This window comes from Pteronotus mesoamericanus, unplaced genomic scaffold, assembly GCF_021234165.1.
Source record: "Pteronotus mesoamericanus isolate MK-2021 breed Mesoamerican mustached bat unplaced genomic scaffold, CSHL_Meso_final contig_173, whole genome shotgun sequence".
Lineage (NCBI taxonomy): Eukaryota > Metazoa > Chordata > Mammalia > Chiroptera > Mormoopidae > Pteronotus > Pteronotus mesoamericanus.
In genome coordinates, this window is record NW_026555072.1 from 773,702 (window position 1) to 800,649 (window position 26,948).

Consider the following 26,948-nt stretch of genomic DNA (forward strand, 5'->3'; position numbering starts at 1 on the left):
GAGTTTATACTTGTTGCCGCAACGTAATTACTATTGGCACTCCATTCCACTGGTAAAGTGGTGAGAAAACTGTAGGAGCAATAATAAAAAGAAAAGATGGACAACATCTTAATTATTGCTGGAAAAAAAAAGTGTCCTGATTTAGATAATATTGTCACCCTACTAAAGTCCAAATATTCTGTAGTAGTGGTTTGTATATATGACAGAGTTTTTCATTTGTGTTCAAATGAATTTTTAATCTGTGTCAACAACCAGAAAGGCCTGTAATGACATACTGTGTTAGCTTGCTAGGGCTGCCATAACAATGACCACAAACTGGGTGAATTAAAACAACAGAAACTTATTCTTTCACAGTTTTGGAGTCTATAAGTCCAGTCAAGATTTTGGCAGGATCATGCTCTCTTTGAAAGGTCCAGAGGAGGATATTTCCTTGCTTCTCCTTAGCTTCTGATGATTGTAGACATTATTTGGTATTCCTTAGTTTGTAGACATACCACCACAATTTCTGCTTCTATCATTACATAGTGTTCTCCCCTGTGTCTGTTTCCAAATTTCCCTCCTCTTATAAGGATACCAGTTATTGTATTAGGATCCACACAAGTCTATTATGACCTCATTTTAAGTTAATTACATCTGTAAAGACCTTACAAACAACACATACTCATCCAGAGTTGGATGCATCAAAATTTCCTTACAGAATAGGCTGCACATAAAGAATATAAGTCAAATTTCCTCTACTGCTGAAGCAAAACAACATCTATTTTACATATTCTTTTATATTTTGTAGCTCATGGTACCATGAAATGCAATATTCTACCCAGGCAGAATTCTGCATTTCTTCCATTAGTCCTGTAGCACCTCACACATTCTAGGAGAGCTCACTTGTCACTCTATATTGGAATGATCTGTTTAGGAAGTTGTCTCCTCCAGTAGACTATGAGCTCTCTGAGGGCAAGAACTGTGACTCATTTATCTCTGTATCTTTAGTACCTAGCTTCATAGAAAATGCAAAGTAGGCTCTTCGGAATTATTGGGGAGGAAAGAAGGTTGAAAAAAGGAAGGTACTTACAGAGTTATAATCTAGTAGCTTAGGAAGTAGAGAGATGCTGGGAGCTCAGAGTGTGCTAAAGCCAAGGCTCTGTCACTTCCTCAGCACTCTATCTTCTGATTTTCTTAAAACATTGCCAGGGTCTCAGCATGCAATAAACATTGCAATCACAAGGTCATCCTAGACTAGGTAAGTCTTTAGCTCATCAATGTACATTTTCTTTGGAGAAGGTTCCTGATCAACCCAACAACAGCTTAGTACAGAGCCAGCATGCCAGAAGGAGGAAGGAGGGATCATAAAGTGCCATGTACAGGCTATATTTTAAATTATTTTAGGTCAAATTAATTAAGGTTGAACACTTAATGTGACAGAGCCCTCAACAGAGCTCTCTCTCTCTCTCTCTCTCTTTCTCTCTCTCTCTCTCTTTTCTCATGAATGAACCCCTATAAGCTGGCATCAGGAGACTATATAGTTCTTTTTAAAGTCTGTCATGCCTTTACACATCCAACCTATTATAATGTCAAGAATGAAATACTGAATGTCTATGCCCATGTCCACGCACCAGAGAAAGGCAGAGAAGGAAAAAATCAGATATTCATAGGAATTGGAGAAAAGGTATAAAGATCCTGTAGAATGTACACACAGAACAAACTTGGGAGTTTTTGATGCCCACCTCTCTCCTTCTCTTTTAAATTACAAAACTAGTTGCTGATATTCCCTGTGTCTGCCCCACAGTCATGAGAGTTAGGCTGTGATAAACAAAGGCAGAATTTACAAGCAGGTTGACAGTAAATGCCAAATTCAATACCATGAAATAGGACACCAAACATAATGTCCTTCCATGATGGCAAAGACTTTGTCATATATTGCTATATTCCTCAATGCTTTGCAAAGTGCTAACCACACAGTAGTTACTTAGTAAATATTTGCTTAATGAATTTTGACTAGATTAAATTGATTAACCAGGAAATTACTATAGGCAGTAAAAGCATGGTAGTCAGAAAATAATGTTTGGGAAAGAAGCCTCTAAGGTGAAACTATTGTCCAGATAATGGAGTACTCTGCTCACCTGGCAGCAGTAGGGTCAGGAAAGGGAATGCCTATCTCTAGGACGTGGTTAAGACCTGACAAACCAAGTCAGAACTTTGCCTCCTCCCTTTCTTGCCTGGACAGATGACCTGGATACCAATGAATTCCCAACTCTTTACCTCCTTTTACTGACTACTCAAAGAGAGACAAGGCCAATCCTAATAGAACTAATTTTGCTTAAACTAAACCAATTCAATGATTTGGCCAAGCACTATGAAGATCTTTACTCCTACCTTTAGCTCCTATTCCAGGATTTACCCCTCCATGTTTTTCCCTTTCTAAAACCAGTGAGGGGAAAATGGGGGTGAGAAATTTGTTAAGTATAGAGTCCAACTTTCATTCTTCTTCACATGCTTTGATACCTATATAGCTGGCCACTTCAGCCTTAGCAGCAGATTTTCTGGCATTCCCAAATTTGTCTTTGTGATTAACTTTCTATTCTCTCTGATTTATTTTAGATACCTACAGCAGAAAACAACCCTTTCCTTGTTGGAATGCACTATTGGTATTCCAGTCCCAGCCTCCAGACCCAGCACTGCAATGTTTGCCGGGAGAGCATTCCTGCCTTATCTAGAAACATTATCATCTGTGAAGGTACCTTTCTTATTACTTTAGAAAGTATGACTAGATGGGTAGGGATAGGGTTAAAGGAGCTCACATAGCATTAGTATCACTGACTCACACTAGGTCACTGACTCTGGTATAAGGTTAATCCTGACACTTTACAGACTGAGGAAAGGAGATGGGAAGAAGCTGGTATAAGAGGGAATTCTCACAAATCAAAAGAGAGGATTAGGTCTGGGAGGATCAGAAAACATGGTCACAAGGGTTGGAAAAACAAATCACTTCTTACCATCAATTTCCATTCAAATCTGACAGTAGAAAATTAAAATTTAGTAATAATAAAAATGAACTGAATCATATAGAAATTAGGCCTTTGGAGGCAGGGCAAGACTATTTAAATGCATCTAGGTTCTAACTTAGGACCTAAATTAGAACAGCTTAGAGAAGGGAATGAAAATCTTCATTATTACCAATTTACATCCATCTTTTTTCTTCCTCTTTTTCATAGTATGCAAAGTGAAGACTCACAGATTATGTGCTTTGAGAGCAAGCAAAGACTGTAAGTGGAATACCTTGTCCATCACTGATGACCTCCTCTTACCTAAAGATGAAGTAGTGAGTAGCAGCCATTTTCTGTCAGTCACCCTTTTATACCTCCTCTTCAGTCTGGGCACATAGGGAAAGAAAGACTTCTTCTCATCTTTAGACAACTCAAGTAGCTTGCTTCCCCAGGGCTCATGATCCAGCTAATCTAGAAGAATTAAAATCCATATTCCTACTTGTCATTGACACTAACATTTGAGTGGGGAGGGCAGAGCAGGAAGAACTTCTTTGGGGTTACCTAATGTCCTTCATGGGGTAGTATACTCATTCCCACTAATGCTTCCTCTCCCTGTATCTCTAATTTGTACTTTTTGTCTCTTTATTCTTCAGAAAACTATGCCTCATCAATGGGTAGAAGGAAATATATCTGCTAGTTCTCAGTGTGCAGTATGTCATGAGAATTGTGGCAGTAACCAAAGACTTCAAGACTTCCGATGTCTCTGGTGTAATTCTACGGTAAGACCCTTCTCATCTTGATTCTTGCAGAACTTGACTTGTAGAGAAGGGATGGACTGAAGCTTGACTGTGCTTACACATAAATAGAACTCTCAGAGACTGTAACATCCAAACAGATTATGTGGATTCCATAGTATAAAGCTCAGTATCCTGGCTGTCCAGATCTGGCTATGGAGTCTCAAAGAAAGATTTAAGACTCTTATCTTTGATGGTTCTTAATTAGTAAGGTCTACTAGCAAAAGGAAAAAGCTTTTGGCTACTAGGCTACTAGGGAAGAGCTGAATTATCTTATGAAAGTATGAGCAATTTAAAAGAATTACTTCTGCATCTACCTTTAAGAAACTTTCTCCCTTTCTCATCTACCTTTCATAGAAACTTGTAATCTTTGTTAACTGTCAATGGTTAATAATATTAATACATTATTATTGCCACTATCTATTGAGTGCTTTATATATGTGATCTCATTTAATCCTTACAATAACCCTAAGCAAGGACTCATTGTCCTCATACACAGATGAGGAAAGTGAAGTTCATAAATGTGAAGTGATTTGCTCAAGGTCATGCAGCTAATAAGCAAAAGAGTCTTGATTCATACACAATTCTGTAAAAACCATGGTCTTAACTACAACACTACCATGCCTCTAAACTAGTGATGCTCAACTGGGGGCAATTTTGCTCCCCATCCCAGGGACATATAATAAGATCTTGGAGACATTTTTTATTGTTACAACTCAGGGGAAGAGGGTGTGCTACAGGCTTCTAATGAGTAGAGGCCTGGGATTCTGCTACATTTCTAATTCACAGGGCAGCACAAAGAGCTATGTGACCCAAAATATCAATAGTACCAACATTGAGAAAGCTTGATCTAAACTTTCTTGTCTTTTATTTTTTTATTTAATCTTGATTGTATTTTTCCTTTACCATTTAGTCCCCTTCTACCCCCACCCCCTAGCAATCACCACACTGTTGTCCACATCCATGAGTCCTTTTTCCTTTTTGCTCAATTCCTCAACCTCCTAACATCCCCCCACCCCGCCGCACTAGCTAATGAACAAACTGAACTAACAAGCAAAACAGAGATATATTTTCTAGTCTTTTAGATGCTTCTAGACAAAGAGAAACTAAAGTATAAGCTTCTTCTTAGAAGATTCTAGTTTCCTCTGCCTCACTCCAGTATTTGGCTGCCATCTTTGTGCTCTCCCTCTGCTTTGATCCAGCTCACCAGTATCTCCAAGAAGGGTTTTTATCCCCATTGGATGCCTTGATTTTTGTGGCTGCCCCCGGGAGACATCTCTAGATAACCTGGATATGATGGTTAGTAAGGCCCGTTGCTCATGAGTGCCATAGAACTCGAACCAATGGATAAACAGCTCTTAACTGGCTCTTACCCTCAGGGTACAATAAAAGATGACCATCTGAGAAGTCCAGTCTTTCTGTAAAAAGAGGCCTATTAACTTATCTTCTTAGCTGCAGCCTGACTGGGCAGGTTTATAATTAAACACACATCTAAGAGTCAAGAGTAATCCTTTCTAGAGACCATGGAGGGTAGATACCATCTTCCCACTCTCCCTCTGACATGCTCCAGAGAACAAATGTCTTTCAGAGGAGAGCTTTTACAGACACCTGGTGCCCTAGTTTTTGCAGCAGCCACCCAGTGGCTGTCCCTTGATTACCTGTCTCTGGTGGCCACCAGGACTAATGCTTGCAAGTCCCACAGGAACCAAGAAAGAAACAGTTCTTCTACCATCACCACCACCACCACCAACCCCGACAGGACACAGCAAGAAAAAGTAGCCGAAAAAGTCCAGTATTTCTATGAAAGACACCTATTAGCTTATCTTCATAGCTGCAACTTGAGGAGCAGGCTTATAATTAAACATATATCTAAGGGCCAACTGTAATTCATTTCAGAGACCTTCAAGGGCAGGTGCTATCTTCGTGCTCTCCTTTTACCATTCTCCAGAACACCAATATCTCCTGAAGGGGAGATTTTATACATGCCTGGTGCCCTAGATTTTATGTTTAGTATACTTTTTTGGCTTCTTCAAAGAGGACAACCCATAATTGCCTAGTTCCATTGGTCAGCAGGGCTTACATTTCTGGGTCCCATGGAACAGTAACAAACGGAGAGAAAGTTCTTGGATAGTGAACACCCCAAAGGCACAATGCAGAGCAGACTGAAAACACACTGCAGCTTTTCTGTGAAAGAGGCCTATTTGCTTGTACTGAAGCTTCAGCCTGAAGAACAAGCTTCCGGTCTGGCACACATCTAGGTGTCTACAAAGATGTTCTCCAACGAAAGAGGCCGGTGGATGCAAATCTTTGTACTCTTCCTCTGGCTTGCTCCAGGTCACTGGTATGTCCTGGAAAGGAGCTTGTACAATCATCTGGTGCCCCAATTTTTGCAACTACTACAAAAGGGACACTTCTAGGTCATCCATCTCTGGTGGTTAGTGGGATATATACCTTCAGTACCCTAAGACTATATGTATTTGCATACTTTAAAAGCTCCTGCCTGAGGGTCTGGCTTCTAATCAGCTTGTATCTAATGGAGATCTTCCCCTTTGGAACAATGGCAGGTCTTGGGACACCCTCAAATACTGGGATCCACTAAAAATAAAACAGGCTGCTTGGACTATCACAAAAATTTGAGAGACAACAAAGAACTAGAGTAGGGTTGAATGACAAGTTTCATCCCCTAAACAAGCCACTCCCTCAAAACTGGGAGAGGTAACTGTTTTACCTATTGCAGAGAAACCAGCACAGAACTTCCAGGAAAATGAAGAAAGAAAAGGAACATATTCCCAATAAAAGAACAAGATAAAAACTTCATTAAAAGTACTTAATTTAATAGAGGTAAGTGATTTACATTATAAAAAGTACTAAATAACAGTCATAAGGATGTTTAATGAGCCAGGAAAAAGAATGGAAGAACGCAGTGAGAACTTCAGCAAGGAGAAAGAAAATATAATAAAGTACCAAATCGAAGTCACAGACCTGAAGAATAAACAAACTGAAAAAAATACACTAGAGGGGTTTAACAAGGGACAGAAGAGATCAGTGGACTGAACAGTGAACTTCTCTTCCAAATACATTGCAAAGAAACTCACCTAATCATAGCAACAAAAAGAAAAGCTTTTTTTTCAAGTGAAGATAGCTTAAGAGACTTATGGAACATCAAGCATAATAGCACTTGCATTATGGCAGTCCCAGAAGGATGAGAGTGAGAAAAAGGAACAGAAAATTTATTTGAAGAAAGAACAGCTGAACATCACAGAGTCCTAAATAAGATTAATCCAAAGGGATCCACAAAAAGACACATTATAATTAAAATGTCAAAAATTAAAGACAAGGAGACTCCTAGGCAAGAGAGAAACAACTTCTTACATACAAGGGGAACCCGCACAAGATTATCAGCACATTTTACATTTTTGACAGAAATTTTGCAAGCCAGAAGGGAGTGGCACAACATATTCAAAGTGCTGAGGTGGGGGTAAACCCCTTCCAACCAGGAATACTCTACCAAGCAAAGCTGCCCTTCAGAATTGCAGACAAGCAAAAGCTAAAGGAATTCATTACCACTAGATGAGCCTTACAAGAAATGTTAAAGGGACTTCTTTGAGCTGAAACAAAAGGGTGCTAATTACTAACAGGAAGACATAAAACTATAAATATCACTGGTAAAGATAAATACAGAGTAAAATTCAGAGAAATCTAATGTTATAAAGATGAATTAATCACTTATAAAGCTACCATAAAGGTTAAAAGACAAAAGTAGTAAAAATAACTATAACTACAATAATTTGTCAAGAGATAAATGTGGTAAAAAGATGTAAATTGTGGAATTGAAAACATAAAATGTTGCAGGAATAGAATAAAAATACTAAGCTTTACAATGCATCCAAACTTAAGTTGTTATCAAGTTAAAATAGCCTGTTATAAATAAAAGTTATTACATGTAAACCTCATAATAACCACTAAGCAAAAACCTATAATACATACACAAAATATTTTTTAAAAATGAATCTAAGCTGCCACCACGGAAAATCATCAGATCGCAAAGGATAATAGCAAGACAGGAAGAAAGGAATAGAGGAGCTACAAAACAGCCAGAAAACAATTAACAAGATGGAAATAAGTACACACTTATCAATAATTACTTCAGAAAATGGACTAAGTTATCCAATCAAAAGAGATACAGTGGCTGAATGGGAAAAAAAGACCCGCCTATTTACTACCTATAAGAAACTCATCTCAGATGTAAAGACACTCATAGACTGAAAATAAACACATGGAAAAAATATTTCATGCAATGGAAACCAAAAGAAAGCTGGAATAGCTATACTTCCATCAGACAAAGTAGACTTTAAAACAAAGATAAAATAAGAGACAAAGAATGTCATTACAAAATAATGAAGGAAAAATCAACCAAAAGGATGTATTATTTGTAAATATTATTCCTAAAATATACATATTTGTAATATATGCACACAACATAGGAACACCTAAATGTGTAAAGGAGATATTAATAGAAACAAAGGGAGAAATGTAATAATACTACATTACAATATTAGTAGGGGAATTTAACACCTCACAGTCATCAATGGATAGATCAGCCAGACAGAAAGTCAATAAGAAAGTATCAGCCTTAAATGACACATTAAAAGAGTTAGAGTTAGGTATTTACAGAACACTTCTTCCAAAAGGAACAGAATATACATTTTTCTCAAGTGCTCATATAACATTCTCCAGAAAACACCATAAGTTAAGCAACAAGCAAGACTTAATATATTTTAAAAGACTGAAGACATATCAAGCATCTTTTCCCACCACAATGGTATGAAACTAGAAATCAATGAAAGGAAAAAAAAATTAGAAAATTTACAAATACATGGTGATAAAATAACATACTATTGAACAACTAATGGGTCAACTAAGAAATAAAAAAAGAAATCCAAAAAATACTTTTATGTTTTTAAATTAATTTATTTACTTTTTCAAATACATTTGTCTCTGCCTAACCCCCACCACTTTCCCTTGCTGGTCGCTCCCTCCCTCAATCCTTCCTGTTTGGTTTTGTCCATGAGTCCTTGCTATATGTTCCTTGACTTGCCTCTTCCCTTCCTTTTCCCCCGCTCCCCTTTCCCTCTGGTCTCTGTTGGTTTCTTTTCCGTTCAGTGTTGTTAGTCTTAATTTCCTTGAATCTTTGTTGTTGCATCTGTATTGCTGGTTAGGTTACAGGTAAAGGTGAAATCATATGGTATTTGTCTTTCACCCCCTGGCTTATTTCGCTTAGTATAATGCTCTCGAGTTCCATCCATGCTGTCGCGAAGTGTAGTAGTTCTTTTTTTCTTTCTGCTGCGTAGTATTCCATTGTGTAAATGTACCATAATTTTTTGATCCAGTCATCTACTGATGGACATTTAGGTTGCTTCCAACACTTGGCTATTGTAAATTGTGCTGCTATGAACATTGGGGTGCATAGGTTCTTTTGAATTGGCATTTTCGGATTTTTAAGGTATAGTCCCAGGAGGGGAATCACTGGATCAAAAGGCAGTTCCATTTTCAGCTTTTTGAGGAAATTCCACATTGTTTCCTCAATGCCTGCACCCGTCTGCATTCCTACCAACAGTGGACTAGTGTTCCCTTTTCTCCACAGCCTCGCCAGCACCTGTTGTTTCTTGATCTGTTTATGATGGCCATTCTGACTGGTGTGAGGTGGTACCTCATGGTGGTTTTGATCTGCATTTCTCTGATGGCTAGTGATGCTGAGCATCCTTTCAAATGCCTCTGGGCCCTCTGTATCTCCTCCTTGGAAATGCGTCTGCCCAGGTCCTTTGCCCATTTTTTGATTGGATCGTTTGTCTTCTTGGAGTGGAGTCGAGTGAGTTCTTTATATATTTTGGAGATCAAACCTCTATCTGATGTATCATTAGCAAATATATTTTCCCATAGGGTTGGCTCCCTTTTCATTTTGCTGATGTTTTCTTTAACCATGCAGAAGCTTCTTATTTTGATGAGGTCCCACTTGTTTATTCTTTCCTTTATATCCCTTGCCTTCGGAGAAATAGCAGTGAAAAAATTGCTGCGTGGGATCTCTGAGAGTTTCCTGCCAATGTTCTCCTCGAGGACTTTGATGGTGTTCTGACTTATATTTAAGTCTTTTATCCATCTTGAGTTTACTTTTGTGTATGGTGTCAGCTGATGATCCAATTTCAATTTTTTGCATGTAGCCGTCCAGCTCTCCCAACAGCATTTGTTGAAGAGGCTATTATTGCTCCATTTTATGCTTCTGCCCCCTTCATCAAACATTAGATGCCCATAGAGACCTGGGCTTATTTCTGGGCTTTCTATTCTGTTCCACTGGTCTATGGATCTGTTCTTGTGCCAGTACTAGATTGTTTTGAGTATAGTAACTTTGCAGTATAGTTTGATGTCCAGTGTTTGATTACCTCTTTGGTTAAATTTATTCCTAGGTACTTTATTTTTCTTCTTGCTATATCAAATGGTATTTTTTTTCTGATTTCTTCTTCTTCTATTTCATTGCTGGTGTACAAAAATGCCTTTGATTTCTGAATATTGACTTTGTAACCTGCTGTTTCGCCAAATTCACTTATTAGGTTGAGGAGTGTTTTGGTAGAGTCTACAGGGTTCTCTATGTACACTATCATGTCATCTGCAAACAATGATAGTTTTACTTCCTCCTTCCCTATTTGGATGCCTTTTATCTCTTTCTCTTGTCTAACCACTGTGGCTAGGACTTCCAATACGATGTTGAAAAGAAGCGGTGAGAGCGGACATCCTTGTCATGTTCCCGATCTTAGTGGGAAAGCTTTCAGTTTTTGCCCGTTGAGTATGATGTTGGCTGTAGGTTTTTCATATATGGCCTTTATTACGTTGAGGAATGCCCCATTTATTCCCATTTTGCTGAGTGTTTTGATCATAAATGGGTGCTGTACCTTATCGAATGTTTTTTCTGCATCTATCGAGATGATCATGTGGTTTTTGTCTTTTCTTTTATTTATGTGATGTATTAGGTTTATTGAATTGCCTATATTGAACCATCCTGGCATCCCTGGGATGAATCCCACTTGATCGTGGTGGATAATCTTATTAATGTATTGCTCGATGCCGTTTGCCAATATTGTGTTGAGGATTTTAGCATCTATGTTCATCAGCGAAATTGGCCTGTAGTTTTCTTTCTTTGTAGGGTTTTTATCTAGTTTTGGGATTAGGGTTATGCTGGCCTCATAAAGAGACTTTGGGAGTCTTCCCTCCTCTTGGGTTTTTTGGAATAGCCTGAGAAGGACAGGGGTTAGCTCTTCCTTAAATGTTTTGTAAAATTCTCCTGGGAATCCATCTGCTCCAGGGCTTTTGTGTGCCTAGAGTTTTTTGATTACTGCTTCAATTTCCCCAGCTGTTATCGGTCTGGTCAAGCTTTCTGTTTCTTCCTCCTTCAGTGTTGGAAGATTATACTTTTCTAAATATTTGTCCATTTCATCACGATTTTCAAATTTCTTGGCATATAATTGTTCGTAGTAGTTTCTGAGAATCCTTTGTATTTCTCTGGTGTCAGTTGTTATTTCTCCTCTTTCGTTTCTGATATTATTAATTTGGGTATTCTCCTTTTTTGTCTTGATGAGTCTTCTTAAAGGCTTGTCACTTTTATTTATCTTTTCGAAGAGCCAGCTTCTGGATTGGTTGATACTTTGAATTGTTCTTTTCATCTCTATGTCATTCAGTTCTTCTCTATTCTTGACTATTCCCTTCCTTCTACTTGATCAGGGATTTATTTGTTCTTGTTTCTCTGGTTCTTGAAGTTGTAGTGTTAGGTCTCTTATTTGAAATGTTTCTATCTTTTTTAGGTAAGCCTGTATTGCTATGAACTTCCCTCTCAGGACTGCCCTTGCTGTGTCCCATAGGTTTTGGGCTGTTGTATGTTCATTTTCATTTGTTTCCAGAAACTTCTTGATATCTTCTCTTATTTCATTATTGACCCATTCATTGTTTAATAGGCTACTGTTCAGTCTCCATGAGTTTGCAAGTTTTTTAAGTTTGTCTTTGAGGTTGATTTCCAGTTTCAAGCCCTTGTGGTCCGAGAAAAAGTTTGGTATTATTTCAATATTCCTGAACATGCTGAGGTTTGCTTTGTGTCCTATCATGTGGTCTATCTTTGAAAATCTTCCATGAGCATTTGAAAAGAATGTGTATTTTTCTTCTTTGGGATGTAAGGTTCTATATATGTCAGTTAAGTCTATTTGATTCAGTGCATCATTCAGCGCCACAATACCTTTATTAATGTTTTGGTTGGAAGATCTGTCCATTTTTGACAATGGAGTGTTGAAATCCCCTACTATCAGTGTGTTGCTGTCTATATCTTTTCAGAAGTCATCCAACAATATCCTTATATACTTGGGAGCTCTTGTATTAGGACTATATAAGTGTACAATGTTTATGTCTTCTTGATAGATTCTTCCTTTTAGTATTATAAAGTGCCCCTCTGGATCTCTCTTTATGGCCTTTGTTTTGAAATCTACTTTGTCTGATACAAGTATGGCAACACCGGCCTTTTTCTCATGCCCATTTTATTGGAATATTTTTTTCCATCCCTTTACTTTCAATGTGTGTAGGTTTCTTGCTCTGAGGTGGGTCTCTTTTAAGCAGCATATGTGTAGGTCATGTTTTCTTATCCATTCAGCTACCCTGTGTCTTTGGATTGGGGCATTTAGTCCATCTACATCAGAGTTATTACTGATAGAAACGTATTCATTTTTTCTCTTTGTACCTGTGTTTTTCTCTTTCTCACTCTTTTCCTTCATCTTCTTAAACCAGTCCCCTTAGCATATCTTGGAGTGCTGGTTTGGTAGAGTTGTATTCTTTTAGCCTTCTTTTGTCTTGGAAACTCCGTATTTCCCCTTCTATTTTAATGGAGAGCCTAGCTGGGTAGAGCATCCTTGGTTGTAGGCCCTTGCTTTTCATGACTTGGAATATTTCTTGCCATTTCCTTCTGGCTTGCAGTGTTTCTGTTGAGAATCAGCTTGTAGCTGTATCGGGGCCCCCTTGTATGTTACTTTCTCCTTCTCCCTAACTGCCTTGAGGATTCTCTCCTTGTCTTTGATAGTTGCCATTTTAATGATGATGTGTTTGGAGTGGACCTCCTTGAGTCCCTCTTGAGTGGGGTCCTCTGTGCCTCCTGGATCCATGAGAGCCTTTCTCTCCTCAAATTGGGAAAATTTTCCATCATTACTTTTTTGAGGAGGTTCTCTATCCCTTCCTCCTCTTCTTCTCCTTCTGGTATCCCTATTATACAGATATTATTGTGTTTCAGGTTGTCCTGCATTTCCCTAAATGCCTCTTAATTCCTTTTGAGTCTTTTTTCCATTTCTTGTTCTTTCTGAGAGCTTTTTTCTGCCTTATCCTCCCTCTCACTTTTTTGATCCTTGGCTTCATCCAGCCTCCTTTGGATTCCATCTACTGTGTTCTTCAATTCAGAAATGGTATTCTTCATATCCTCTTATGTCTTCTTGATAGTTTCTATGTCCTTTTCCAGGCTGATATAGTTTGCTGTAAGATCCTGATAGTTTCTCTGCAGTTTCTCATAGTTCTCTTTGAGCTGGCTGAGCTCATTGAGCTTCCTTAGAGCCATTGTTTTGAATTCCACATCTGATAGTTCCCTTGCCTCTATTTCATTTAGCTCTCTATGTGGGGAGTCCCCTTTTCCACTCATTTGAGGGGAACTTCTTTTTCTTCCCATTTTTGTGAGAGTCTGTTAAGTAATTTATTTATTTATTTATTTATTTATTTATTTATTTATTTATTTTCGCTTTTGCTTCAATTGGGCCATCTAGATTTCCTGACTTTGTGGATTAAACTTCTATGGTAGCGGTGGAGCTTTTTGTTATTTATTTGTTTGTTTGTTTGTTTATTCCTTTACTTTTTTTTCTGGGCCTGCCTCTTATGATGTCTGTTGTTGACCCTATATGGCCTTGGGACGTTTGTTTGAGCCCTCCAGGAGTCTATTGTCTGTTTCTGACTCCAGCTTTGGGCAGCTGTGTGAACGCTTAGGCCAGGGATCCACTATTTCTGTGTATCGCTCTGCACTCTCATGCCGGCCTCTTGATCATGCTCCCTGGCCTGGCAGGATTCCCCGCCCTCCTGGGCTCGCGCGTGTTTGCCCCAGCCCAGGGAGCTTCTTCATGACCTCGCATACTCGTCTGGCCCCCCAGGCCGGCGGGCACCCCGGCACTGGTCTGTTTAGGGTCTTCTATTGTGTGCTTTCCCTGCTTTTGGCTCTTTGGATGCATTGCCTGCCCTCGCCAAATGAAGACTACAGAAATGTGAGGAAGTCAGCTCCTGGACTCTCCAGTTAATCCTGTCTCCAGTCTCTTCTTCAGGGACTCTGGGCATCTCTGTGACCCCTTTTGCCCATGATCCACTATTTCTGCGGCCTGCTCTGCACTCGTGGCCTGCGCTGGTCAATTTACACCTGCCATCACTGATCTGTGCACTCCCTTGCAGGCCCCATCGGTGCCAACCTGTGGGAGGCCTTGCCAGCCCCTGTGAGCCCTCACCAGGCCGCCCGGGTCCACACACACACTCGCCGACCCTCCCCGGCCACTCGGCACAAGTGTGCGCGCCTGTACTGGGTGGTTTTGGGCTCTCTATTGTGTGCTTTTCAGCTTTTGGCTCTTTGGGGGTGTGTCCTTTTCCTGCACAATGGAGACTAGGGAAAGGAGAAGGAGTTGGGACTCCCAGGTTCCTCCTCCTGTTCTTTCCCCAACGCCTCCTTTTCCAGTCTCTCCTCAGGGGTCTCTGGGCAGTTCTGTGACTCCTTCGGCCAAGGATCCACCCCCTGTGCCGACTGAGTTGCAATGGCGGGCAGTCTGGTTCGTGCGGCCCTGCTTCTCCCTCTTTCGAGCGTGCCCTGCCTAGCCACAATGAAGACTACAGAATGGGGAGGGAATTGGGACTCCCCAGTTCCTCCTCCCATTCTTTCCCCAATGCCTCCATCTCCAGTCTCTCCTCAAGGCTCTCCCAGCCAGTCTGCACTTAGTCCCCCAGCTCACAGGCGCACAAGCTGTGTGCGGTGCGCACAAAAGGCAGGTTAATTGATTCCATTATGCCTCAGCGAGATGGTAGCTGCAGAGTGGGAGGTGCGTTATTACCTGGGCTCCGCAGGCCACCGTCTCAGTTCTCTTCACAAAGTTTTCCTCACCAATCTTTTCCCAGGCACCAGGCCACCCAGCTGCCGCTTCTACCCAGAGATCAAGGAGGGTGGCTGCCACTGCAATTTTTGCGTTGGCCCTTTAAATGTCTTTTTGCATCCCCAGCCACCTGTCTCTGGCAGAGAGTGCCCCTAAGCTTTTTGGGGTTGCGTTTTGTCTGTGTGTTTTCCTAGTTTTAGCTGCTGTAGTTTAGAGGTCCCTGTTTATGATTCAGACCCAGTTCTTTTGAGGGGAGCTAACTGGCCATTTCAATTTTCCTCTGGTGCTAGTGCCTGTGGGCACCCAGCCCACCCTCTCGAGCCTCCACCACACTTCTCACCCATTGGGATGTGTGAGAGTTGAATTCACTGTCTCTCCGCAGCTCCAAGGCTCCTCTCCCGCTATAGTTCCATTGTTTTCCAGGTGATTTCTCCCCTATTTAGTCACAATTCCAGTTTGGTCCTGGTTGAAGGAGATCAGCGTGACCCCCATTCTCTCCTCCGCCATCTTTCCTCCATATTTCTTCAAAAAATACTTTTAGAAAAACGAAAATGGAAATACAGCATATCTAAACTCATGAGATGCAACAAAAGCAGTTCTAAGAGGAAATGTTGTAGAGACAAATGCCTACAGCAAGAAACAATAAAATTGCAATAAATGACCTAACTTTACACCTTAGGGAACTAGAAAAAAATGAAGCCCAAAGTTAGTAAAGGGAAGAATATTACAATAATCAGAGCAGAAATAAATGAAATACAGTCTAAAAGGACAATAGAAAAAATGAAAGAAACTAAGGACTAGATTTTGAAAAGATAAACAAATTTGATAAACCTTTAGCTGTACAAAGAATAAAACAGAGAGCTCAAATTAATAAAATAGAAAATGACATGAAACATTAATTCAAAATAATGTATACACCCTTATGTTCATTGCAGTGTTATTTACAACAGCCAAAATTTAGAAGTAGCCCAAGTGTCCATCAGCAGATGAGTGGATAAAAACAGCTATGGTACATTTACGGAATGGGATACTACTTGACTGAAAGAAGAAGGACATCTTATCATTTACAACAGCATGGATTGACCTGGAGAGTATTATGCTAACTGAAATAAGCCAGTCAGAGAAAGACAAGCACCATACGATTTCACTCATGTGGAATCTAATGAACAAAATAAACTAGCAAACAAAATAGAAACATTCATAAATAGAAAACACACTGACATCCATTGGAGGGGAGTGAGATGTGGGTGTGTTTTGAAAAAATTGAAGGGATTAAGCAAAAAATAAAATCATAGACACAGACAACAACATGGTGATTACCAGAGGGAAAGGGGGCACAGGGAGGTAGAATAGGGTAAAGAGTGGATAAATGGTGATAGAAGGAACCTTAGGGTGTTTGGCACGCAATACAATATACAGATTACATATTATAAAATTGTTTAACTGAAATGTATATAATTTCATTAACCAATGTAACTCCAATAAATTCAATAAAAAAGTAAAAAAAGAAAAGAAAAACTTACAACTGATACCTGAAAAATGCAAAAAAATCATAAAAGAATACTATTAATAATTTTATGCTAACAAAGTTTAAAACATCAAATAAGTGGTTAAATTCCTGGAAATGTACAACCTACCAAGACAATCATAAAAGAGGCAATCTGAAAATAGCAATTACTAGTAAAGTGACTAAATCAGTGATCAAAAACCTCCCAACAAACAAAATCTAGGACTAAATGGCTTCACTTGTAAATCTGTCAAACTGTCAAAGATTTATTACCAACCCTCTCAAAATCTTCCAATAAATAGAAGATGAACACTTCCCAAATCATTCTGAGAGGCCAGCATTACCCCGCTACCAAAAGCACATGTGGACACCACAAGGTAATAAAGATACAGGACAATATCCTTGATTAATATAGATGAAAAAAATCCTAAACAAAATATTAAGAAACTGAATTCAACAATACATTAAAAGAATCATACACCATGTTCAAGTGAGTTTTATTTCAGGGATGCAAGGATGGTTCAACATGTGCAAATCAATGTGTTATACACATATTAACAAAATGAAAGATTAAAATTGTATGATCATGTCAATATATGCAGAAAAAAGCATTTGACAAAATTCAACATCCATTTATAATTAAAAAGAAAACTCTCAACAAAGTGGATATAGAGAGAGCATACTTCAACATAACAAAGGCCATATATGACAAGCCCACAGCTAACATCTTACTCAACAGTGAAAAGCTTAAAGCTTTCTCCTCTTAGATTAGAAACAAGGAAAGGATGCCCACTCTTGTCCCCTTTATCTCATGGAAATATAATTTGCATACAACATATATTACTTTTGGGGGTACAACATAATTATTTGACATTGGTATACACCACAAAGTATTCACATTAAGTCTAGTCACCATCTGTCATCATGCAGTCACAAAATTTTCTTTTCTTCTGGTGAGAAATTTTAGGATTAATTTTCTTTGCAACTTTCAAATTTGCAATATTAACTATAGCCACTATGCTTTGCATTATATCTCCATCACTTTTTATATCTGAAAGTTTGTACAACTTGATCCATTTCTCCTATTTCACCCAACGCCAGTCCCCCTCCTCTCTTGTTATCATCAATGTGTTCTCTGTATCTATGAGTTTTCATTGTTGTTTTTGGTTCTTTTATTTAAAATATTCTACATGTATGTAAAATTGTATGTTATTTGTCTTTCTCTGTCTGAGTTATATCACTTAGCATAATGCCCTTGAGGTCCAACCATGTTATCATAAATGGCAAGATATCATTCTTTTTACAGCTGCATGGTATTCCATTGTATCTGTGTGTGTGTGTGTGTGTGTGTGTGTGTGTGTTTGTGTATCACCTTTTTATCCATTTATCCATTAATAAACATTTAGGTTATTTTTTTATTAATTTATTTACTTTTTAAATACATTTGTCTCTGCCTTCTCCCCACCTCTTTCCCTTGCCCCCTCCCACCTTCCCTCCCTCAGCTCTTCCCCTTTGGTTTTGTCCATGAGTCCTTGCTATATGTTCCTTGACTTTCCCCTTCCCTTCCCTTTCCCTGCCCCCCTTCCCTCTTGTCTCTGTTGATTTCTTTTCCTTTCAGTGTTGCTGGTCATATTTTCCTTGCTTCTTTGCATTGTTGGTTAGGTTCCGCTTATAGGTGAGATCCTATGGTATTTGTCTTTCACCCCCTGGCTTATTTCGCTTAGCATGATGCTCTCCAGTTCCATCCATGCTGTCGCAAAGTTTAGTACTTCTTTTTTTCTTTCTGCTGCGTAGTATTCCATTGTGTATATGTACCATAATTTTTTGATCCAGTCATCTACTGATGGGCATTTAGGTTGCTTCCAAGACTTGGCTATTGTAAATTGTGCTGCTATGAACATTGGGGTGCATAGGTTCTTTTGTATTGGCGTTTTGATGTTCTCAGGGTATAGTCCCAGCAGGGGAATCGCTTAAACATCATTTTTAAAAATCATTTATTTATTTTTAGAGAGGGGAAAGGAGAGAAAAAATAGAGGAAGATAAAAATGTTAGAGAGAAACATTGATCAGTTGCCTGTTGTACACGCTTGTCTGGGAACTGAGCCCACAACCCAGACATGTGTCCTGTTCAGGAATCAAACTAGTTACTTTTTGCTTTACAGGATGATATCCAACCGACTGAGCTACACCAGTCAGTCATTTAGGCTATTTTCATATCTTGGCTATTGTAAAAAATGCTGCAATGAACATAGGGTTACATACATCTTTTTAAATTAGTATTTTCATTATCTTCAGATATACTTGTTTCTATGGTAGTTACATTTTTATTTTTTTGAGGCACATCCACAGTGTTCTTATTAGTGGCTGAGGAAAATTACTTTCATGCAACAGTTTGCCAGGGTTCCCTTTTCTCTGTATCCTTTCCAACACTTTTTTCTGTTCTTTTGATAACATCCATTCTGATAGGGTGAGGTGCTATCTTATTGTGGTTTTGATTTGCATTTCACTGATATTAGTGATGTTGACCATATTTTCATATGCTTGTTGGCCATTCATATGTCTTTTTTGGAAAAAAAAAGTCTATTCAGATCCTCTCCCAATATTTAAATTGGGTTGTTTGGTTTTTGTTATTGAGCTGCATAAGTTCCTTATATATTTTGGATGTTAACCCCTTATCAGATATAGAAATAGCAAATGTTTTATCCTATTCAGTAGGTTGCCTTTTCATTTTTCACTTTATTGATAATTTCTTTTGCTGTGCAGAATCATTTTAGTTTGATGCAGTCCCATTTTTTTGTATTTGCTATTTTCATTTCTTTTGGAGTTACATCCCCTTAAAATACTGCTGAGAGCAATGTCATAGGAGTTTACTACTTCTGTTTTCTTCTATGGCTTTTATGGTTTCAGGTCTTGTATTTAATTCATTAATCCATCTTGACTTAATTTTTGTGCCTGGTATAAGCTACAATCCAGTTTCATTCTTTTATATGTAGCTGTCCAGTTTTCCCAGCACAATTTATTGAAGAGATTGTCTTTATCCAATTGTATCTTCTTGGCTCATCTGTTGCAAATTAATTCACAAAATATGTGTGGGGTTCTTCCTGGGCCCTCCATTTTCTATTGATTTATATGTCTTTTTTTATACCATTACCAACTCTTTTGATTACTATCGCTTTGTAATACACCTTGAAATCAGGGAGAATGATGCTTCCGGGTTTGTTCTTTTTTCTCTCAATTGCTTTGGCTATTTGGAATCTTTTGTGGTTCCATACAAATTTTAGGATTATTTGTTCTCTTTCTATTAAAAACGTCATTATAATTTTGATAGAGTTTGTATTGAATCTGTAGATTGCTTTGGGTAATGTGGACATTATTACAATATTAATTCTTCCAGTCTATGAGCATGTAGTATTTCTCCATTTATTTGTGCCTTCAATTTCTTTCATCAATATTTTATAGTCTTCAGTGTGCAGGTCTCACTGTACAGGTCTTTCACCTTCTTGGTTAAGTTAATTTCAAGTTACATATTCTTCGTGGTGAAATTGTAAATGAGGTTGTTTTCTTAATTTTGCTTTCTAATACTTCATTGTTAGTGTATTAAAATGAAATCAAGTTTTGTATATAAATTTGTGTACCTTGCAACCTTATGAATTTGTTTACTAGTTCTAACCATTTTTGTTTTTGTTTTTTGAAAGCTGAAGGCAAGGGGGACAGTACTGTTGTTGATGTGAGCAGAAAACGTAAAGACCTAAGTGCTGGGAGCTGTGAGAGTTTCTCAAATATTCCATTTTTTTCCATATCAGTGGTAATTTTGTTATTAAAACAATTTCATTTTTCCAACCAAATGCTTTTCCAGTTTGGCCACAGACAGCAGGACTGATGCCAAACTGAAGACAGGATGAGTAGGTATTACACAGAGGTAGGCAAAAGTAGTTTTACAGTTGTTTGTATGGAAAAATATATAATACAAGAATAAATAATAATACAAGAATAAACTCTGTGTTTTGTGTACTCACAACTGTAAACCTACTTTTGCTCACCCCTGTATGGCAAAGGAAAAAGGGCAATAGCATTTTTGGTAGAATCTTTAGAGTTTTATATGCATATAAAAATATCATCTGGAAATAGTGACTGTTTTATTTTTTCCTTTCCAAATTGGATACTTTTTATTTCTTTTTCTTGCCTGATTGCTCTGGCCTACATTTCCAATAATATATTGAATAAAACTTGTGATGATGGACATCTTTGTCTTGCTCTAATCTTACTGGAAAAGCTTTCAGCTTTTCACCATTCTGTATGATGTTATGTTAGCTGTGGGCTTGTCATATATGGCCTTTTTATGTTGAGGTATGTTCCCTCTGTATCCACTTTGTTGAGAGGTTTGTTGTTCCTTTTTAATCATAAATTGATGTTGAATTTTGTCACATGATTTTTCTGCATCTATTGAACAATTTTTTATCCTTAATTTGATAAATGTGGTATACCACACTGATTGATTTGAAGATGTTGAACCATCCTTGCATCCCTGAACTAAGTCTCACTTGAACATAGTGTATAATTCTTTCTTTAAATATATTGCTGAGTTTGGTTTCCTCATATTTGGTTGAGGATTTTTAATCTATGTTCATCAGGGATGTTGTTCTGTAACTTTATTATCTTGTAGTGTCCATATCTGCTTTTGGTAGCAGGGTAATGCTGGCCTCTCAGAGGTTTGGAAAGGACTTCTATTTATTGGAAGATTTTGAGAGCATTGGTAATAAGTCTTCTTGAAACTTTAGCAGAATTTACCGGTGAAGCCCTCTGGTCCTTTTGTTTGTTGGGAGGTTTTTCATTACTGATTTTTACATCACTTTACTAGTAATTACTATTTTCAGATTTTCTATTTTATTATCATTGTCTTGGTAGGTTATACATTTCCAAGAAATTTACCATTTCTTTGATGTTCTACATTTTGTTAGCATATAATTGTTCATAGTATTCTTTTTCTAATTAAACATTTTATAGTTGTTCTATAATAGTTGTCCCAATTTTCCCCTCTTCGCTCTCCTCTGTCCAGCCCAAACTCCCACCCAGCTCCCACAGTCAATACCTACCCAGTTTGTCCATGTCCATGGGTCATTCATGCATTTTCCTTGACTAACTCCTTCTTTCCACCCTTGTACTCTTCCCCCCTCCCCTGTGATAGCTGTCAGTCTATTCCTTCTTTCAATGCCTCTGGCTTAATTTTGCTTTTTGTTTGTTTTGTTCATTAGGTTCCTCTTATAGGTGAGGTCATATGGTATTTATCTTTCACTGCCTGGCTTATTTCACTTAGCATATTAGTATCCACTTCCATCCATGCTGTCACCAAAGCTAGGAGTACCTTTTTTCTGCTGTGTTCCATTGTGTAAATGTTCCACAGTTTTTTTGATCCAGTCATTTACTGATGGGCACTTAGGTTGCATCCAGCACCTAGCTATTGTAAGTATTCCTGCTATGAACATAGGGGTGCATAGATTGTTTTGAATTGGTGTTTCAGGATTCTTAGGGTATAATCACAGCAGTGGAATTGCTGGGTCAAAAGGCAGTTCCATCTTTAGTTTTTTGAGTAAATTCCATACTGTTTTCCAGAATGGCTGCATCAGTCTGCACTCCCACCAATAGTGCACTAAGGTTCCTTTTTCTCCACATCCTTATCAGCACTTGTTTGTTGATTTATTTATGATGGCCATTTTGACTGGTGTAAGGTGGTATCTCATTGTGGTTTTAATTTGCATCTCTCTGATGGCTAGTGATGTTGAACATCCTTTCATATGCCTATGGGACATCTATATGTTCTCCTTGAAGAAGTGTCTATTCAGGTCCTTTGCCCATTTTTTAATTGGATTGTTTTCCTGGTGTAGAGTCGTCTGAGTTCTTTATATTTTGGAGATTATACCCTTGTCTGATGTATCATTGGCAAAAATGTTTTCCCATATGGTGGGTTCCCTTTTCATTTTGATGATGGTTTCTTTAGCTGTGCAGAAGCTTTTTAATTTGATGTAGTCCCATTTGTTTATTTTTTCCTTTATTTCCCTTGTCCAAGGAGATATGCAGGCAAAAATATTGCTACATTGTATATCTGAAATTGTGCTGCCTATGCTGTTCTCTAGGATTTTTATGGTGTCACCACTTATATTTAAGTATTTTATCCATTTTGAGTTCATTTTGGTGTATGATGCAAGTTGGTGGTCGAATTTCATTTTTTTACATGTATGTCCAGATCTCCCAGTACCATTTATTGAAGAGGCTATCTTTACTCCATTCTATGCTCCTTCCCCCTGTCAAATATTAATTGACCATAGAGACATAGGCTTATTTCTGGCCTCTCTATTCTGTTCCATTGATCTATGTATCTGTTTTTATGCCAGTACCAGACTGTTTTGATTACAGTGGCCTTGTAGTATAGTTTGATATCAGGTATTGCAATTCCTCCTACTTTGTTCTTATTTTTCAAAATTGCTGAGGCTATTTGGGGTGTTTTGGGTGCCATTTAATTTTTGAAATATTTGTTCTAGGTCTGTGAAATATGCCATTGGTATTTTAATAAGGATTGCATAGAATCTATAGATTGCTTAGGATAGTATGCACATTTCAATGATATTAATTCTTCCAATCCATGAACATGGTATATGCTTCCATTTATTTGTATCTTCTTTCATTTCTTTCTTCAGTGTTCTGTAGTTTTCTGAGTACACGTCATTTACCTCCTTGGTTAAGCTTCTTCATGGTTATTTTATTTTTCCTGTTGCTGTAATAAATGGGATTTTCCTCCTAGTTTCCATTTCAGATATTTCATTGCTGGTATACAAAAATGCCATCAATTTTTGAATATTGACTTTGTATCCTGCTATTTTGCCAAATTCACTTATTAGGTTCAGTAGTTTTTTTTACAGAGAATATAGGGTTTTCTATATACACTATCATGCCATCTGCAAATAATGATCATTTTACTTCCTGCTTTCCTATTTAGATGCCTTTTATTCTTTTCTTGTCTCATTACTGTCGCCAGAGCTTCCAATACTATGTTGAATAAAAGTGGTGAAAGCAAACACCCTTGTCTTGTTCCTGATCTTATGGGGAAAGCTTTTAGTTTTTGCTCATTGAATATGACATTAGCTATAGGTTTCTCATATATGGCCTCTATTATGTTGAAGTTTGCTCCCTCTATTCCCACTTTGCTGAGCATTTTTATTGTAAATGGGTGCTGAATTTTATCAAATACTTTTTCAGCATCTATTGATATGATCATGGGATTTTTAATTTGTTTATGTGGTATATTACATTTATTGACTTGTGGATATGTGGATATTGTACCATCCTTGCATCCCTGGGGTGAATCCTCCCTGATCATGGTGTATGAGCTTTTTAATATATTGTTGGATCTGATTACCTATATTCTGTTGAGGATTTTAGCATCTATGTTCATCAGAGATGTTATCCTGTAGTTTTCTTTCTTTGTTGCGTCTTTATCTGGTTTTGGAATTAGGATAATACTGACCTCATAAAAAGAGTCTAGGAGTCTCCCTCTTCTTGAATTTTTTTTGAATAGTTTGAGGAAAGGAGTTAGTTCATCTTTAAATGCTTGGTAAAATTTGCCTGTGAAGCCATCTGGTCCAGAGCTTTCCATGCCAGGAGATTTTTGATTACTGTTTCAATTTCACTAGTTATTATAGGTCTATTCAGGCTTTCTGCTTCTTCTGAATTCTGTTTTAGAAGCTTGTACATTGCTAGAAATTTGTCCATTTCACCCAGATTGTCTAATTTCTTGGTATATAGTTGTTCATAGTAATTTCTTACAATCCTTTGTATTTCTGTGGTATCAGTTGTTACTTCTCTTTCATTTCTGATTTTATTTATCTGTATACTCTCTCTTTTTTTCTTGATGCATCTAGTTAGGGGCTTGTCAATTTTGTTTATCTCTTCAAAGAACCAGCTCCTAGATTTACTAATCCTTTGGATTGTTTTTTTAGTCTCTATGTCATTTAATTCTGCTCTGATCTTGATTATTTCCTTCTTTCTACTCACTCTGGGATATGTTGTTATTCCTCTAGTTCTTGTACATGTAGGGTTAGGTTATTTATTTGAGATTTTCCTATCTTTTTTAGGTAGGCCTGTATTGCTCTGAACTTCCCTCTCAGGACTGCCTTCACTGTGTCCCATAGGGTTTGGGTTGTGCGTTCATTTTTATTTGTTTCCAGATACTTTTTTATGTCTTCCTTGATGTCATTGTTACCCCATTCATTATTTAATAATATGTTATTCAGTCCCCATGTATTTGCAAGTTTTTTAGTTTTTCCTTGAGGTTAGTGTCTAATTTCAAGTGATTGCGATCGAGAAGATGCTTGATATCATTTCAATTTTCTTGAATTTTTGAGGTTTATTTTCTGTCCTACCATGTGGTTTATCTTTGAAAATGTTCCCTGTACATTTGAATAGAATGTATATTTTGCTTCTTTGGGTTGGAAGTTTCTGTATATATCAATTAAGTCCATTTGATCTATAGTTTTGTTCAGTGCCCCAATATCCTTGATGATTCTTTGCTTGAAAGGTATGTCCATCATTGACAACAGGGTGTTAAAATCCCCTACAATGAGTGTGTTGCTGTCGATATCTTTCTTGAAGTCCTCCAAGATTTTCCTTATATATTTAGGTACTCCTTTCTTGGATACACATATATTTATAAGGGTTATATCTTCCTGATGGACTATTTCCATAAGTATTATGTAGTGACCTTCTTTGTCTCTTTTTATCATTTTAGTTTTGAAGTCTATTTTGTCTGATATAAGTATTGCTACCCCAGCTTTTTCTTTTTCCAGTCCATTTGCTTGGAATATTTTTTTCCAACCCTTTACTTTTAGTCTGTGTAGGTCTTTTTTTCTGAGGTGGGTCTCTTATAAACAGCATATGTGCAGGTCATGTTTTCTTATCCATTCAGCTACCCTATGTTTTTTTATTAGAGCATTTAATGTATTTAAAGTTAAGGTTATTGATAGGTACTTATTCATTGCCATTTTTCCCTTTGTTTCTGTGTTCCTCTCTTTCTCTCTCTTTTTCCTTATCTTATTAAAGCAGTCCCTTTAGCATCTCTTGCATTGCTGATTTGGTGGAGATGTGTTCTTTTAGTTTGTTTTTTTGTTTTTGTTTTCTTTGTGTGTGTGTGTGTGTGTTTTGTCTGGGAAACACCTTATTTCACCTTCCTTTTTCATTGAGAGCCTTGCTGGGTAGAGCAGTCTTAGTTGCAGGCCTTTGTTTTTCATTACTTGGAATGTGTTTTGCCATTCCACTCTGACTTGTAGTGTTTCTGTTGAGAAGTCAGTTGCTAGCCTTATCAGGGCTCCCTTGTATGTTACTACCTATTTCTCCCTTGCTGCCTTTAAGATTGACTCTGTCTTTAAATTTAGCCATTTTAATTATGATGTGTCTTGAAGTGGGCCTTTTTGGATTAGCCTTGATTGGGACCCTCTGTGCTTCCTGGACTTGTGTGACTTTTTCCCTCATCAAGTTAGGGAAGTTTTCTGTTATTACTTTTTCAAACAGGTTTTCTATCCCTTGCTCCTTTTCTCCTTCAGGCATCCTTATGATACCAATAGTATTATGTTTCATGCTATCCTCTAGCTTCCTTAAACTATTTTCATTCTTTTTGAGTTTTTTTCATTTTGTTGCCTTGTCTGGGAGTTTTTTCTTCCTTGTTTTCCAGCTCACTGAATTGATCCTATGCTTTATCTAGCTTTCTTTTAGTTCTTTCTAGCGTATTCTTCATTTCATATATTGTATTCCTTGTTTTCTCCTGGGTCCTATAGATAGTTTCTATGTCCTTTTTCATGCTGTTGTATTTCCCAGTAGGTTCCTTGTAGCTTTCATAGGGTTCCTTGTAGTTCACTTAGCTCCTTGAACATCCTTATAACCATTATTTTGAACTCAATGTCTGAAAGATTGCTTGCCTCAACATCCTTTAGCACTCTTTCTGGGGATTCCTCCTTTCATTTCAAGTGGAGGTTGTTTCTTTGTCTCTCCATTTTAGGTGACCCTTCATGTTTGTTTTTGCTTCTTAGATTGACCTGCTTTGACTCCCTGACTTCATGGTGTAACCTTCTGTTTTTAGACCTGTGGGGCTCAGTGGTGCAGTCTCCTTTATCTCCTGAGCTGGATGCTCTTGGCATGCTCTTTATGCTGTTAATGTGGGCTCTTTTATTGTAATTCAGTTTTGGTTGTTGGGTCACACTTTGGTGGGTTCTTCCCTCTGGCTGATGGTCTGAGAGTCACACTGCCCACCACATCTTGTATGCTGTTGTACAGTTGCTGCCAGAGCAAAACAAAACAACCCAGGAAATAAAACCCATACTCTTAGTAATAACTTGCACTCACAACCACACTGTTAACAGCAAATGAGTAAATATTAATAAAGGTGTAAAGAGATTAAGAGTATTATAAGGAAGGAAAAATGAATATGAAATGAT

At 37.8% G+C, this 26,948-nt stretch overlaps 1 protein-coding gene across 1 annotated transcript in view; it reads left to right on the top strand.

Annotated features, from left to right (window-relative positions):
* The window catches only part of DGKK (diacylglycerol kinase kappa), a 159,911-nt gene that overhangs the window by 77,404 nt on the left and 55,559 nt on the right, over window positions 1-26,948 (top strand). Inside the window, exons 7-9 of the mRNA XM_054566361.1 lie at window positions 2,596-2,731; window positions 3,210-3,313; window positions 3,635-3,760. Coding sequence (XP_054422336.1) covers window positions 2,596-2,731; window positions 3,210-3,313; window positions 3,635-3,760 — 366 coding nt within the window. The remainder of the gene's footprint in view (window positions 1-2,595; window positions 2,732-3,209; window positions 3,314-3,634; window positions 3,761-26,948) is intronic.